The sequence below is a fragment of the Prunus persica genome, chromosome G3 (assembly GCF_000346465.2).
Source record: "Prunus persica cultivar Lovell chromosome G3, Prunus_persica_NCBIv2, whole genome shotgun sequence".
NCBI classification, from domain to species: Eukaryota; Viridiplantae; Streptophyta; class Magnoliopsida; order Rosales; family Rosaceae; genus Prunus; species Prunus persica.
Window position 1 is genome coordinate 624,478 of NC_034011.1, and position 13,281 is coordinate 637,758.

At 38.9% G+C, this 13,281-nt stretch overlaps 2 protein-coding genes across 2 annotated transcripts; one reads left to right on the forward strand and one right to left on the reverse strand.

The window, feature by feature from the left end:
• On the forward strand, positions 248-4,862 carry LOC18788005 (TMV resistance protein N). The gene is made up of 5 exons (XM_007221503.2): positions 248-903; positions 1,184-2,288; positions 2,378-2,800; positions 2,930-3,820; positions 3,980-4,862. The coding sequence occupies exons 1-5, from the start codon at positions 407-409 to the stop codon at positions 4,589-4,591; spliced, it is 3,528 nt and encodes a 1,175-aa protein (XP_007221565.2). The 5' UTR covers positions 248-406; the 3' UTR covers positions 4,592-4,862.
• Positions 7,480-8,435, reverse strand: LOC18788096 (translation initiation factor IF-2). The gene is made up of 2 exons (XM_020559210.1): positions 7,893-8,435; positions 7,480-7,812 (listed from the first exon to the last, which is right to left on the reverse strand). Exons 1-2 carry the CDS (start codon positions 8,172-8,174, stop codon positions 7,480-7,482), a joined length of 615 nt encoding a protein of 204 aa, XP_020414799.1. The 5' UTR covers positions 8,175-8,435.

Below are 13,281 nucleotides of genomic sequence, written 5' to 3' on the forward strand. Positions count from 1 at the left end.
TCAGTTTAAGAATCTCTTGGCAGTCACTTTCCATGATTACATATGTATACTACCATCCAAATGCTATGCTAATAGAGAAATGCTACAGTCAATCGTGCCTGTATGGACACGTGGCTAATTCATGACCATTGATGCATGTGGACTCAATATTGTAAGATTCACAAGCATCTTCTGCTAGAAATCACAGATGTGTGAGCAATCCTTTCTGATTAGAGTTTAGCATATATGCAAGGTGCACGCATTCTTTTTTGGGCCCCAAACTCCACACTTTTTTTTTATATGAATGGCTCATGATGGTTGCACATTTTACACTTGGCATTCCATGCACCACTAGACCAACTTTTCTGTTCTCTTTTATAGAGCAAGATTTTTTTTTCTCTGACACAAACACAAGCTGAACATACAAATGGCTGCCACCAGCACGCAGCAGAATGCTTCTCCGTCCTCTCACCGGTGCACTTATGATGCATTCTTGAGCTTCAGGGGCAGAGACACACGCAAGGGATTTGCTGATCACCTCTACAGGGCTTTGGAGGTGGCAGGGATCCACACTTTTAGAGATGATGACGAAATCGAGAGAGGAGCAAATATTTTAGCAGAGCTTCAAAAAGCAATACAAGAGTCTCGAGTATCCATCATTGTCTTCTCCAAGGACTACGCTTCCTCGAGATGGTGCCTAGACGAACTAGTGATGATCATGGACCGTAGAGAAACTAATGGGCACATGGTTATGCCGATTTTCTATGACGTGGATCCATCCCATGTCAGGAACCAGACAGGAATTTTTGAAGAAGCATTTTCCAGACACCAACAGCGCTTCAACAAGGAGATGGACAAGGTGGAGAAGTGGAGAAAAGCTCTCAGAGATGTTGCAGATTTGGGAGGGATGGTCTTAGGAGATCGGTACTTTTTCATTCCCAAAATAGTGGTTTTCTCTCTATCTTTTGGATGCTTTTTAAAGTAGATTATAGTGAAGCTATTTCTTAAATCTCATGGAGTTGTTAGATGGCAGCACTGCTGTTTTGAAAGTTCATTTGCTTAATATCATTCATTTCAACCTATGATATAAATATCAATTCTCTTCTATAAAATAAAAATAAAAATAATAAAGAAATAAGTTTCTTTTTTGTTGAAAAGAAATAACTTATTGCGCCTTGTGTATTTTGATATCAATAATTTATAGGTACGAGTCGCAGTTTATCCAAGATATAGTTGAAGTTATTGGAAATAAACTGGATCACACATGGAATAGGAGATTAAGAGTCGATCCCTATTTAGTTGGAATAGATAATCGTGTGGAAGGCCTAAACATGTGGTTAGAAGATGGATCAAGTGATGTTGGAGTAGCTGTAGTCTATGGGATGGGTGGAATTGGCAAGACCACCATTGCCAAGACTGCTTATAACCAGAACTGCAATAAATTTCAAGGTAGCAGCTTTCTTGCAGATATTAGAGCAACTTCAAAACTTCCCAATGGTTTTGTACACTTGCAAAGGAACCTTCTTTCAGATCTCCAAAAGGGGAAAGCAAAGAAAATATACAGCTTGGATGAAGGAATAACAAAGATCAAACGGGCGATACGTTGCAAAAGAGTTCTTATTGCTCTTGATGATGTGGACAACTTGGAACAATTCAATGCAATTCTTGGAATGCGAGAATGGCTTCATCCAGGAAGTAAAATAATCATAACAACTAGACATGAACATTTGTTAAAGGCTCATGAGAATTGTGCAATGTTTAATGTGGAAGGGTTGCTTGAGAATGAATCACTTGAGCTTTTCAGTTGGCATGCCTTTAGACAACCCCATCCTGGCGAAGGTTACATGGATCTTTCAAGACCTGTAGTGCAACACTGTGGAGGGGTTCCATTAGCTCTTAAAGTTTTAGGATCTGCTCTCTTTGGAAAGCTGCAGATGTATGGGAAAAATGCATTACAGAACTTGGATGTGATTACTGAAGGAAAAATTGAAAAGATTCTCAGAGTAAGCTTTGATTCTCTGCAAGATCATGACAAACGTCTATTCCTCCATATAGCCTGTTTCTTCATAGGAAGACACAAGGATTTTTCAATTACAGTCCTTGATGAATGTGGGTTTGCCACAAACATTGGAATTCAAAATCTGGTTGACAGATGTCTGCTGATAATTGATGGATTCAACAAGTTAACCATGCACCAATTACTTCAAGACATGGGAAGGGGAATTATTCGCGAAGAATCGCCTGAGGATCCTGGAAAACGTACTAGAGTGTGGAATAAAGATGCCTCTAATGTTTTGAGAAAATTAACTGTAAGAAATATCTTCTTTTACGTCTATGTATTCGTAATTGTGTTGTGCATGTCACAAGTTACTTACCCAATGTTCTTATTTGTTACCAGGGTACAGCAACTATTAAGGGCCTCATGCTCAACATTCCTATGTTAATAAAAGATGAGTCTTCTAAGATAATATCCAGTGGAAGTAACAGAAAAAGATTCCATGTTGAAGATTATGATGGAAACTGTTCAAGCAGCCGACGTCGGCTTGGTTTCTTCTCCTGGCAGTCAATTACAAACTCATTTCCTGTATCAAATGAGATAGGTTTCAAAACAGAGGGATTTAGAAGCATGCACAATCTTGAACTCCTGTTGCTTGATAATGTAAAAATCAGTGGAGGCTATGAAGATTTCCCAACAAATTTAATATGGTTGTCTTGGCGAGGATTCGCTTTAAAGTCTATACCAACCAATTTTTACTTGGAAAATCTAATTGCTCTTGACTTGCGGAACAGCAGCCTCCAACATGTTTGGAAGGGAACTAGGGTATGCTACTAATCTCTCTCTCTCTCTCTCTCTCTCTCTCTCTCTCTCTCTCTCATACACTCACACACAGAGACAAATTTAAAGATGATTATATATTTATAGAAACTAATTACTTCTTTTTTTAAACAGTTTCTTCCAAGACTGAAAATCTTAAATCTCAGTCATTCACATGGCCTTGTGACAACCCCTGACTTGTCAGGATCCCCTGACCTCGAGAGATTAATTCTTAAAGATTGCATAAATTTGAAAGAGGTGGATGAATCCATTGGAGATTTGGAGAAACTTGTTTTCTTGAATCTAAAAGATTGCAAAAATCTTATGAAGCTTCCAATAAGAATTAGTATGCTGCGATCTCTCCAGGAACTTATTCTCTCTGGTTGCTCAAATCTTGTGCTGCCTGCCAGTAAGATCGTTGAAAATCAGTCAGACTCTACACCTAGTGACATGAAGAAAGTCAGTCTGTTATTTGCAGTTAAATCGTGGCAATCAATCCGATCATGGGTATTGCCAAGAAAAAATCTCCAACTTACCAGTGCAAGTTTGCCACAATTTTTAAAAAGCTTAGATATGGCGTACTGCAATCTGTCAGAAATTCCCAATGATCTTCCTAGTAGCCTATCCTCATTGGAGCGTTTGAATCTAGATGGAAACCCATTTTTGAGCCTGCCAGTAAACTTGAATGGTCTTAGTAAGCTCCAGAGACTTTCGTTGGATATGTGCCCAAACCTCGAAATGATTCCCGAGCTCCCACCAAGTGTAGAGGCTTTGATCGCAACTAGATGTACTTCATTGAAAAGAGTACTACTAAACTTACCCGACATGTTACCAACAATTAGACTTGCGGTTATTGCATGCGAGAATGTAGTTGAAATTCAAAACGTGTTTAAAAAAAGACCGTTGAGAAGCGTCGACATAGAAATGATCAAAGATATCGGTCTGTTCAATTTGGAATCCATAGGAAGCACTGAAGTTGAAATGTTCGACTACTTGACACTTACAAGAAGGAAGGGTCCTCTCCAGGTTCTCTCTCTCTCTCTCTCTCTCTCTCTCTCTCTCTCTCTCTCTCTCTCTCTCTCTCTCTCTCTCTCTCTCTCTCATGTATTGTATAGTTTTTTATGATGATTATGATTTTCTGTGGCCTGGAACATGTATAAATCTGTCCATGCATGCATGAAACAGGGACTCGATGAATGTGGTATATTTAGCATATTCCTTCCCGGGAGCGAGGTTCCAGATTGGTTCTGCTACAAGTCGAGCATGGGTAACTCTGAGCTGTCTATAACTATACCTCCACATCTTAATTTGAAGATCCGAGGCCTAAATGCATGTGTTGTGTATGCACATGATGAGGTTGATGATGATAAGGGAAGGGGATTTTACCGCGCTCCCTTTCTTAACATCAGTAATGAGACCAAGGGTCTTAAGTGGACCTATGTGCCAGTCACAATAGGGTTTTCAAAAGAGAAGGAACATATGTTATGGCTTAGTCATTGGCGATTCGCAAACGATGAATTGAAGGGTGGGGATGAAATACGTGTTTCGGTTAGAGTAGATAAAGATGATATCTTGATAAAGGAATTTGGAATCCAGCTTGTGTACGAGCAGAATAATAATGAGGGTACTGTAACTGAAGATATAACCACAATGTTCCAGCATGAAACAACTCCTCCTTCGACCCAGAATCATGTCGTTGCTGGAGATGTGTCAGCATCAGCATCAAGGTTCCATAAAAATAAAAATAATAAGGTGGGTGAATACTATATTTGTAATCATAATGGATGGTATCCTTGATTTTGGCCAGAACAGACCTGAATCCGGATTTTATGTTTTATGTATACATATACATTGTAACAAAAAAAAAAAAAAAAAAAAAGAAACACACATACATCTAAAACCAAATGAAAGTATTTCACGTGGTATTAACTAATGACAATTTAATGGAAAAATAAATTGTGATGTGTATATTTGTTCATTCTTAAAAAAAAAAAAAAAAAAGTGTTAGTTTGTTCTAGAGAAGCACACATATACTGCTATCATGATTCACAGGTAACAAGCACACATATGCATTTTTGTTATATAGTCAAAAATACATAATCTTAAAGTGATATGTACTCTTATACATATGCACATGTATGTATATATAACAAACTTTTAGTATATGTAAGCATGTGTATAATTCTGATGTATACATGTATGTGTGTTTTACATATACACATACATTATAACAAAAAATAGATACACATATATAGAATACATAAGTATACATGCATTTTTGTTATATAGTATGTTTGGATATGATAACCACACATGAATTTTTGTAATATTCAAACAAACATGTTAGCCAAAAATACAGTCTTAAAGTAATATATACTCCTATGTTTAGTATACATGTATACAGCCCCAATCTCTTGGACCACGGGGTCCAAGAAACTATGGTCACTCACCGTTGGATGTAACATCCAACGGTTCAAAAAAATTTCTTAAAAGGAGTGCAAGAGTGAGTGAACCGTTGAATTTACATCCAACGGTGAGTGACTACAAATCTCTTAGACCCCTGTAGTCCAAGAGATCGGAACTGTACATGTATATATGAATATTTGTATGTTGGATGGCACTTAAATATAACAAATAAGAAATGAAACATATATAGGACCTATAAACTTAAAAAAATGCAATTAAAATTATAAATTCGGAATTTTTGGTAAACAATCGGAAAAATCGGATCGGATAGAGTTCTGAGAATTTGGAAATTTTCGGATCGGAATTTCGGAATTTTCAGAATTTACAAATACATTCCGATTCTGATCCGAATTTTATCGGAAATTTCAGATTTCAGCACTTTTGGATATCGGATTTATCGGATTCGGATTTTTTTGAAAATTTTCGGACCGAAATCGGTCAGAATCGGATTTTTAAGCCAATTTACAGCCCTATCCATATAGGAGTCGTCTCATACATAGACATATAGGATACACATCAAAGTTTGAATTGGAAAAGCTGCAGATGTATGGAAAAGTGCATTACAAGTGAACCATGCACCAATTACTTCAAGACATAGGAACGGTGGTGGATCTAGGATTCATCAGCCATGGGTCTTAGTGTAAAAGTTGGAAAATATTTTTCAGACGAAATAGGATTGAAAAATTAAAGCCATAGCACTTTCATTCCTAATCAACCAACAACAAAAAAACTAATTAAAACACAAAACCCTAATCAATTAATCAAAACACAAGCCTTAATCAGTTAATTAAAATACTATCAATAAACCATTAATGAAAACACAAATCTCATATAATAAATCAAACAAATTTCAATTTCAATTGAATTAAAAACTTTATATACCATCATCAATTATAAACTCTAATCTAAATAAGGGTATTCTGCTGAATTGCCCCCTGAACTTGTACATAATTCTCAATTTACCCCTTGACCTTTTTTTTTAAGCGAATTAAAGGCTCGAATTAAATTTTATTATCAATGTTCCCCCCACCGTCAAAATTCGAACATTTCATCCATTAGTCCGTCTATTTGACCCACGTTGACGCTTGATTGAGGGTTATTTTCGTCATTAGGCGCGGATTGAATTAGCAACCTCTCCTCTCTCACACACTTCGCACTTCTCTTTCACATTGGTAGGGTATGGTTAGAAAGGGACTGGAAATTGGGCAGAAAAAAGGACGAAATCGAAGGTTGGAATCGAACGAAATTGAAGGTTGCTGAGAGAGAGAGAGAGAGAGAGAGAGAGAGAGAGAGAGAGAGAGAGAGAGAGAGAGAGAGAGATAGAGATGAGGACGAACGCACACAGAGGGAGTTCAGAGTTGGAAGATGGCAATCCATGGATGTTGCCATCACGGGTCTGCTACTGTGGGAAGGTTGCAAAAATTCAGACTTCGTGGACCTCTTCACATCCAGGACGAAGATTTTATGTTTGTGCGCAGGTGAGTTGAATTTTGAAGTTTGGGTTTCAAATTTGCAGTTTTGAATTTCCACCTTTTAAAACTGTGTGTTTGCAGAAACGTTGTCAAATGTGGGAGTGGGGTGACCCTGTTATGTGCAATAGATCTAAGCAAATAATTCCAGGACTGCTGAGGAGAATTAACAGTTTGGAAGCAGAAAAAAAGAAAGGGAATTCGAAGCTGAAAAACCCATGGTTTTAGGTGTCATTGTGCATGTTTAGGGTTATTTTGTGCTTGATTTTGAATGAAGATAAAGGCACAAATGGGCAGTTGTAGAAATGGATGGGTAGTTGGCATTTTGCAAGGGCTAGAAAGGGATGAGTGCTTGGCATTTTGTAATGGTTAGAAAGATGGGTAATTGGCAATTTGTAATGGTGAGAAAGAGATGGGTGATTGACTTTTTGTAAGGGTAAGAAAGGGTGTGTAATTGACAATGTAAGAACTGTTTTGGTGAATGAAAATGCAAGCTGTCATTTTGACCATTGAAATAGTAACTATCACACCAAATGAACTGCACTTCAAAGGCCAAAATATACAACATTTGAATTCACATGTGATTACATAAAAGCTTGTCCAAATTCAGTTTCAAAAATACATCTTCATCCATTCACTTCATATCAAAATCAGTTCAACAATATACTAGCAAATAGATTGCAAACCAAGATGATCTAGAACACCAAAATAAACATAACAACTCTTGAACCATTCACTTCAAATTGCTGACTAAACTCTCCATGGCCTTATTCGTTTTGCTGGAGATTTTAACCTAGGCCTTTTTGGAGAAGTTACCATAGGTTGAGGTTGTGAACTTGAACCTTGATAAGCTTGTGAACTTTGGACAGGTTGTGGAGGAGCTTGTGACCTTGGGGCAGGTTGTGAAGGACCTTGTGAATGTGGGACAGATTGTGAAGGAGCTTGTTTACTTGGGGCAGGTCTTGAAGGAGCTTGTAAACTTGGGGCAGGTCCGGAAGGAGCTTGTGAACTTTGGCCAGCTTGTGAATCAGCAAATAGATTGGTCTTCCTTATGACATAGGGGGCCTGAGCTCCTCTTTTCACCTGTTCCAAGCATAGATCCCTTAAGCCTTCAATAATGCAATGATTGATTCAAAGCACACCACAATAATCCAAGTACTTACATTAAACTTTGGTCTGGCCTGAGTTTGTTGTTGTTCACTGACAACACCTCTGCCTCTCTTAACACCTCTGACAGTTGTTGTTCCACTTGCATTGACACTTGTAGCATCAACATCTCCATTACCAGTTGTAGCTCCTTTTCCCCTTGCACCTCTTCCCCTCACAGCTCCTCTTCCCCTTCTACCGCATCTTGCTCTACCTCTAGGTTGCCCCTTCATTGTCAAGAACAACAAATCACATGTTAATATAGTAAAAACAGTCCAATCACATATTAACATAGCCATTTTCAACAAAAAAAAAATATGTAAACAAACAAATTAAGAACAATTATAACCTGTCCAAGTTGGGGACAGCCAGCAAAATTGTGACCTTCTTGTCCACAGTTGTGGCATGTCATTACAATGCCATACCTTTTAAGTTTTGTTGCCTCTTTTGGTATTTCATCAGCTTCTCTATTTCTGCTAAGTTTGGGCCTTCCTGGTTGGATGCGATAAACAGGTGGCTTGATAGGTACATGCCCTGTTTTTCTCCAATATGCTTGACTAGGCATTGGAGATATATAGCCCTCATAAGCCCTATCATATGCCGGCCTTTTGTAAAGTGCATGCACAAAATCCAGAGGGTTGTGCTCACTCTTTGCTATTGAAGCCAAGACATGTGGACAAGGAATTCCACTTAAGTCCTATTTTCTGCAGGTACATGTATGCCTTTCTAAATCCACAACAAACATAGCTCCCAACATGCTATTAACTTGATACTTCCCCCCACCAGCATACGAAGCTATGCAGTGGCCACTTTCAATTGAATTCTTCTCCACAATACCAAATATTCTTGGACCAACCTTATGGGGCCACACTGTCTCTCTAAGTCTAGCCATTCTAAGCATCAAGTAGGTTCTAATTCTCTCCAAAAGAGTAACAATGGACTTATCTCTTACTTCTAGAATTGCAGCATTAAAACACTCACACAAGTTGTTTAAAAGTATATCACACTTTGGGACTGTACTAAAGTGTGATCTACTCCAATGAGCAGCTGGTCTCTCCTGAAGCCACTTATAAGCTGCCTGAGATTGACCCAACATCTGCTCCATTTCAGCTTCAAATACAGGTATTGTTGTTGCCCTAGCTGCTGCCCAAAACCTCTGCTTGAAAGCTGCACCAGTATGGCCTGCAAGCTTGAAATTATTGTGCAAGTGCCTCACACAATGCCTGTGCTCAGCATTGGGCATCAAAGCATGAAGGGCATTCCCCAAACCCTTTTGCTTATCAGTAATAAAAACCCATCCATTGCCATTTTCAATACCTACATCTTGAAAGAATATGTCAAAGAACCAACCCCAAGTCTCTATATTTTCAACTTCAACAACCGCAAAAGCAATTGGATACATCCCATTATTTCCATCAATCCCAACTGCACTTAGAATCTGTCCTGGATGAGAATCATTAACATGGCACCCATCAAAACCCACCACTGGTCTACATCCTTCCACAAATCCCTTTTTAAGTGCTCCAAAACATACATAAATTCTCTTGAAAATAGGATTCTCACCTTGCAATTCAGTTTTCACAATAACAGTACTTCCAGGGTTATTGCTCTTTAACTCTTCACAATAATCCCACAACTTACCATATTGCTCTTGAATACTACCTTGAATTCTCATTTTTGCAAAACTCTTGGCTTTATAAACTTGAACCTCAGTTACATCTATGGCATAATGTTTCCTTATTAACTTCATGAAATCTGTCACTTTCATATTGGGATTATCTCTTAACTCCTCATCAAACCTCTTAGACAGCCATGATGAAGTGGCATACTTGGTTCTTTGCCTCCTTCCACATGTATGCCTTGGAACATATGTCTTAATCCTTGTACTTGGACATTTCCCCACATGAGAAGCATATAGCATCCAAGGACATGGAACCTTTTGTTTTTTATCTCCTTCACATTTGAGCCTCACCCTATTCGAATCATTCCTCAACCACTTCAATGGCCTTGCACATGAAACTGCATAATACCTTATTGCTTCCCTACACTGCTCCATGTTGGTAAATTCCATTCCCAAATGAAATGTTGGCTTCAGCAAATCAGATTCTCTTCTAAACTGCTTAAATCTAGGAGCTTTTCTTCTGCGGCTACGGTTTTTCACACCTTCACCCTCATCAGATTCTTCATCAAGACTTACAAGATCGTCGGTATTGTAGTCTTCACTGTCAACCTCACCAGGTTCTTCATTGTATTCATCATTTTCTTCATCAACTACATGTTTATCAAACAAGTTATCATCCTCTTCCAAGACTGTCTTCAACCTTTCTTCATCTGACTGCTCGAAGTCGGAGTCAATCAACTCAATGTCTGTCTCACTGTCATCATCTTCAGCCTCTTCTACACTATCATCATCTTCAGCCTCATCATCTTCACTGTCATCTGCCTCATTATCTCCCTCCTTATGTACCTCATGATAACCATCATCATCTAAATCAACATCCACTTCTACAAACTGGTTCCCCAACTCACCAACATCAGTTTCAGTTTCAACTTCTACTTCCAACCCCAATTGTGGAGTAGATGCAGATGCCTGGCTCTCTGGGAAATGCGGTTGATTCTTATATGAGAGATATAAAGGTTGAACTCTAGAAGTAGGTGTATACTCCACAAACTCAACTACATGGGCATCTACTTCAATTGGAACAAACCCCCTTCTTTTGTTCCAGTAGTGGTACTGTATTTTTTATGGTCATATCCTAGAGAGATAGCAACATCAAACAGGTCAAGCATTGACAGGTGGTCAGCATTACAGTTGTCTGCCCAAGTAACCTTACCCCGAACATACTTCCCCTCTGAAATATAACCTCCATGGTGAATTTCTAGGGAGAACAAATCTGGATCACCTAAAAAAAACAGAAAATTATATATAAAACCACTATTTTATCACACCAACTTTTCTTTACTGCCCAACTACCATTCTAAACTTCAAATTCACTCAAGTCCACCGATAATTATGCAGACAAAACAACACAAATGCTTCGGGACCACAAGTGTTTCATATTCAAAATAGCATATCAGACAACACCACAAAATGTGCAAACAACCGACACCAAGGACCACATAAGCTTAAACAATTTCAAATTAGGAAAATCGATTACTTATTGTACTTGGGAGGAGGCCCTCTGTTCCGCACCTGCAAAGGCAACACATCCAGACTCATGCTGCGTCGAATCAAAAGAGCCAAAAGAACCTTTATGAAAAAGCTTTCAGATTCCCTCGATTCCAACCTTCGATTTCGTCCTTTTTCCCGCCCAAATTCCGGTCCCTTTCTAACCCTACCCTACCAATGTGAAAGAGAAGTGCGAAGTGTGTGAGAGAGGAGAGGTTGCTAATTCAATCCGCGCCTAATGCCGAAAATAACCCTCAATCAAGCGTCAACGTGGGTCAAATAGACGGACTAATGGATGAAATGTTCGAACTTTGACGGTGGGAGGAACATTGATAATAAAATTTAATTCGAGCCTTTAATTCGCTAAAAAAAAGGTCAAGGGGTAAATTGAGAATTATGTACAAGTTCAGGGGGCAATTCAGCAGAATACCCTCTAAATAACAATATCAATCAATTAAAGGAAGAGAGCATAGCGTTTCTCATAATTATTTTACTCATCAGTGACTGAGTGAGAGATGAAATGAAACAATTTTTCCTTGTTCTTTGGTGGTCTTCCCCTATTACTCTGCAAATTATTTGTAAACAAAACCAAACAAATACTCAATCTGCGAGAAAAACCGTAAACATATCTTAGAGAGAGAAAGAAAGAGTGGACCTTGGATGTTGGTGGGCAAGAGGAGCTCTGTTTCTGGTCTGGAAGAACAGCCATTTGGCTCTCTAACTTTGGGGTTATGGAGGAGGGTTCTGCTGGACTCGGGTGAAGAAATTGTTTATTTTCAAAGCCGGGCTCCAACCGACGTCGTTTCAAGCCAAGTCATTTAAAAAAATTTGAATGCCCCTGGACCAAAACGACGTCGTTTTGGCCACGAGCTTGAAATAAAAAAAGAAACGCGCGCGCTGCGCATAGCAACACAGCAACAGCGCAACGTCTTTCAGACCTTTCCGTCAAAACACATGGTGTGCCATTGAGGGTTGCACAGCAGCCATCCATGGGGTCGTCTGAGGACCTCCACTGCAAATTTTCCGGTCGGCATGGGGTCACCTGACCCCTCTTGTCTCTCTGTGCGTCCGCCCCTGCATAGGAAGGGGAATTATTTGCGAAGAATCACCTGAGGACCCTGGAAAACGTAGTAGAGTGTGGCATAAAGATGCCTCTAATGTTTTGAGAAAATTAACTGTAAGAAATGTGCTCTTTTATGCGTATGTATTCATAATCGTCTTGTGCATGTGACCAAGGGTCTTATGTGGACCTATTGCCCTCCTTGGTTTAAGCAGGAGGGGCTGAAGACGGATATTGTGCTTTTTAGGGTGTTTTTAAATAAAGTGCATTTCCAATTTCCTGTAAATTTTCGTATTAATTAATAAGTTAATTTGCCGATTGGGTTGTTCAAACAGGTATTCTAGTTAGTTGAGCAATGATTTGAAACTTCGTAACACCTTTACATAACCATATTTCGCCTGAGAGTGACTGGGATGGAATCCGAGCCAACTTGGGTTCTAGCTCTGTAGTGGAAGCTGAGCTGTGGGGATTTACAGCCGATTGTTGAATGGGATTGTAGTTGCTTTGTTGCTCTGATCAAATTCTTCTTCATCTTCTTCTTCTTCTTCTTCTTCTTCAGCTTCTCTGTTAGCATCTTTCATCTCCTCTTCTTCGTCAGCTATCAAGACATTTCCGCTTTCGAGCAAGCACTCCGCCATTCAGCCTTTTCAGTTTTGCACCCATTCAAATTCTTGGAGCAGAGAGAGTGAGAGAGGTGGAGAATACTGAACAACATTCGATTTGGGATGGTCCATTTTCTTCCACAGTGTCTGAGTCGGGAATTTTATCGAACAGTTAGCGAGCATACTTACTAATCCACCCTGGCCCGCTTTTGTGTGGTGAAAACGTAGCTCTGCTCTTTGGTCATCATTAGCTTGGAATCCATGTCCTCATGGGGATAAGTCAATGACACTCCTCTTGACTTTCCTTAGTATTTGCATCGATCCAACCCTACTTTTCTTATCTGTAATCATGCTTTACATTTGCATATGATATTTTGTTTTGGGTTTTAAACTGAAGGCTCACACTCAAAAGACTCAAAATTAAAGTTCCCATTTCCATTTTTGCCTAAATAATTACAATGCAGAAGGCATTCACACAATTTCAAGACCACAAACTAATCATCAAATACTTAAATTTATTCATCAGTCAATACACAGGAAAATAAATTGTTTACATTTGTGCATGAAAAAAATGG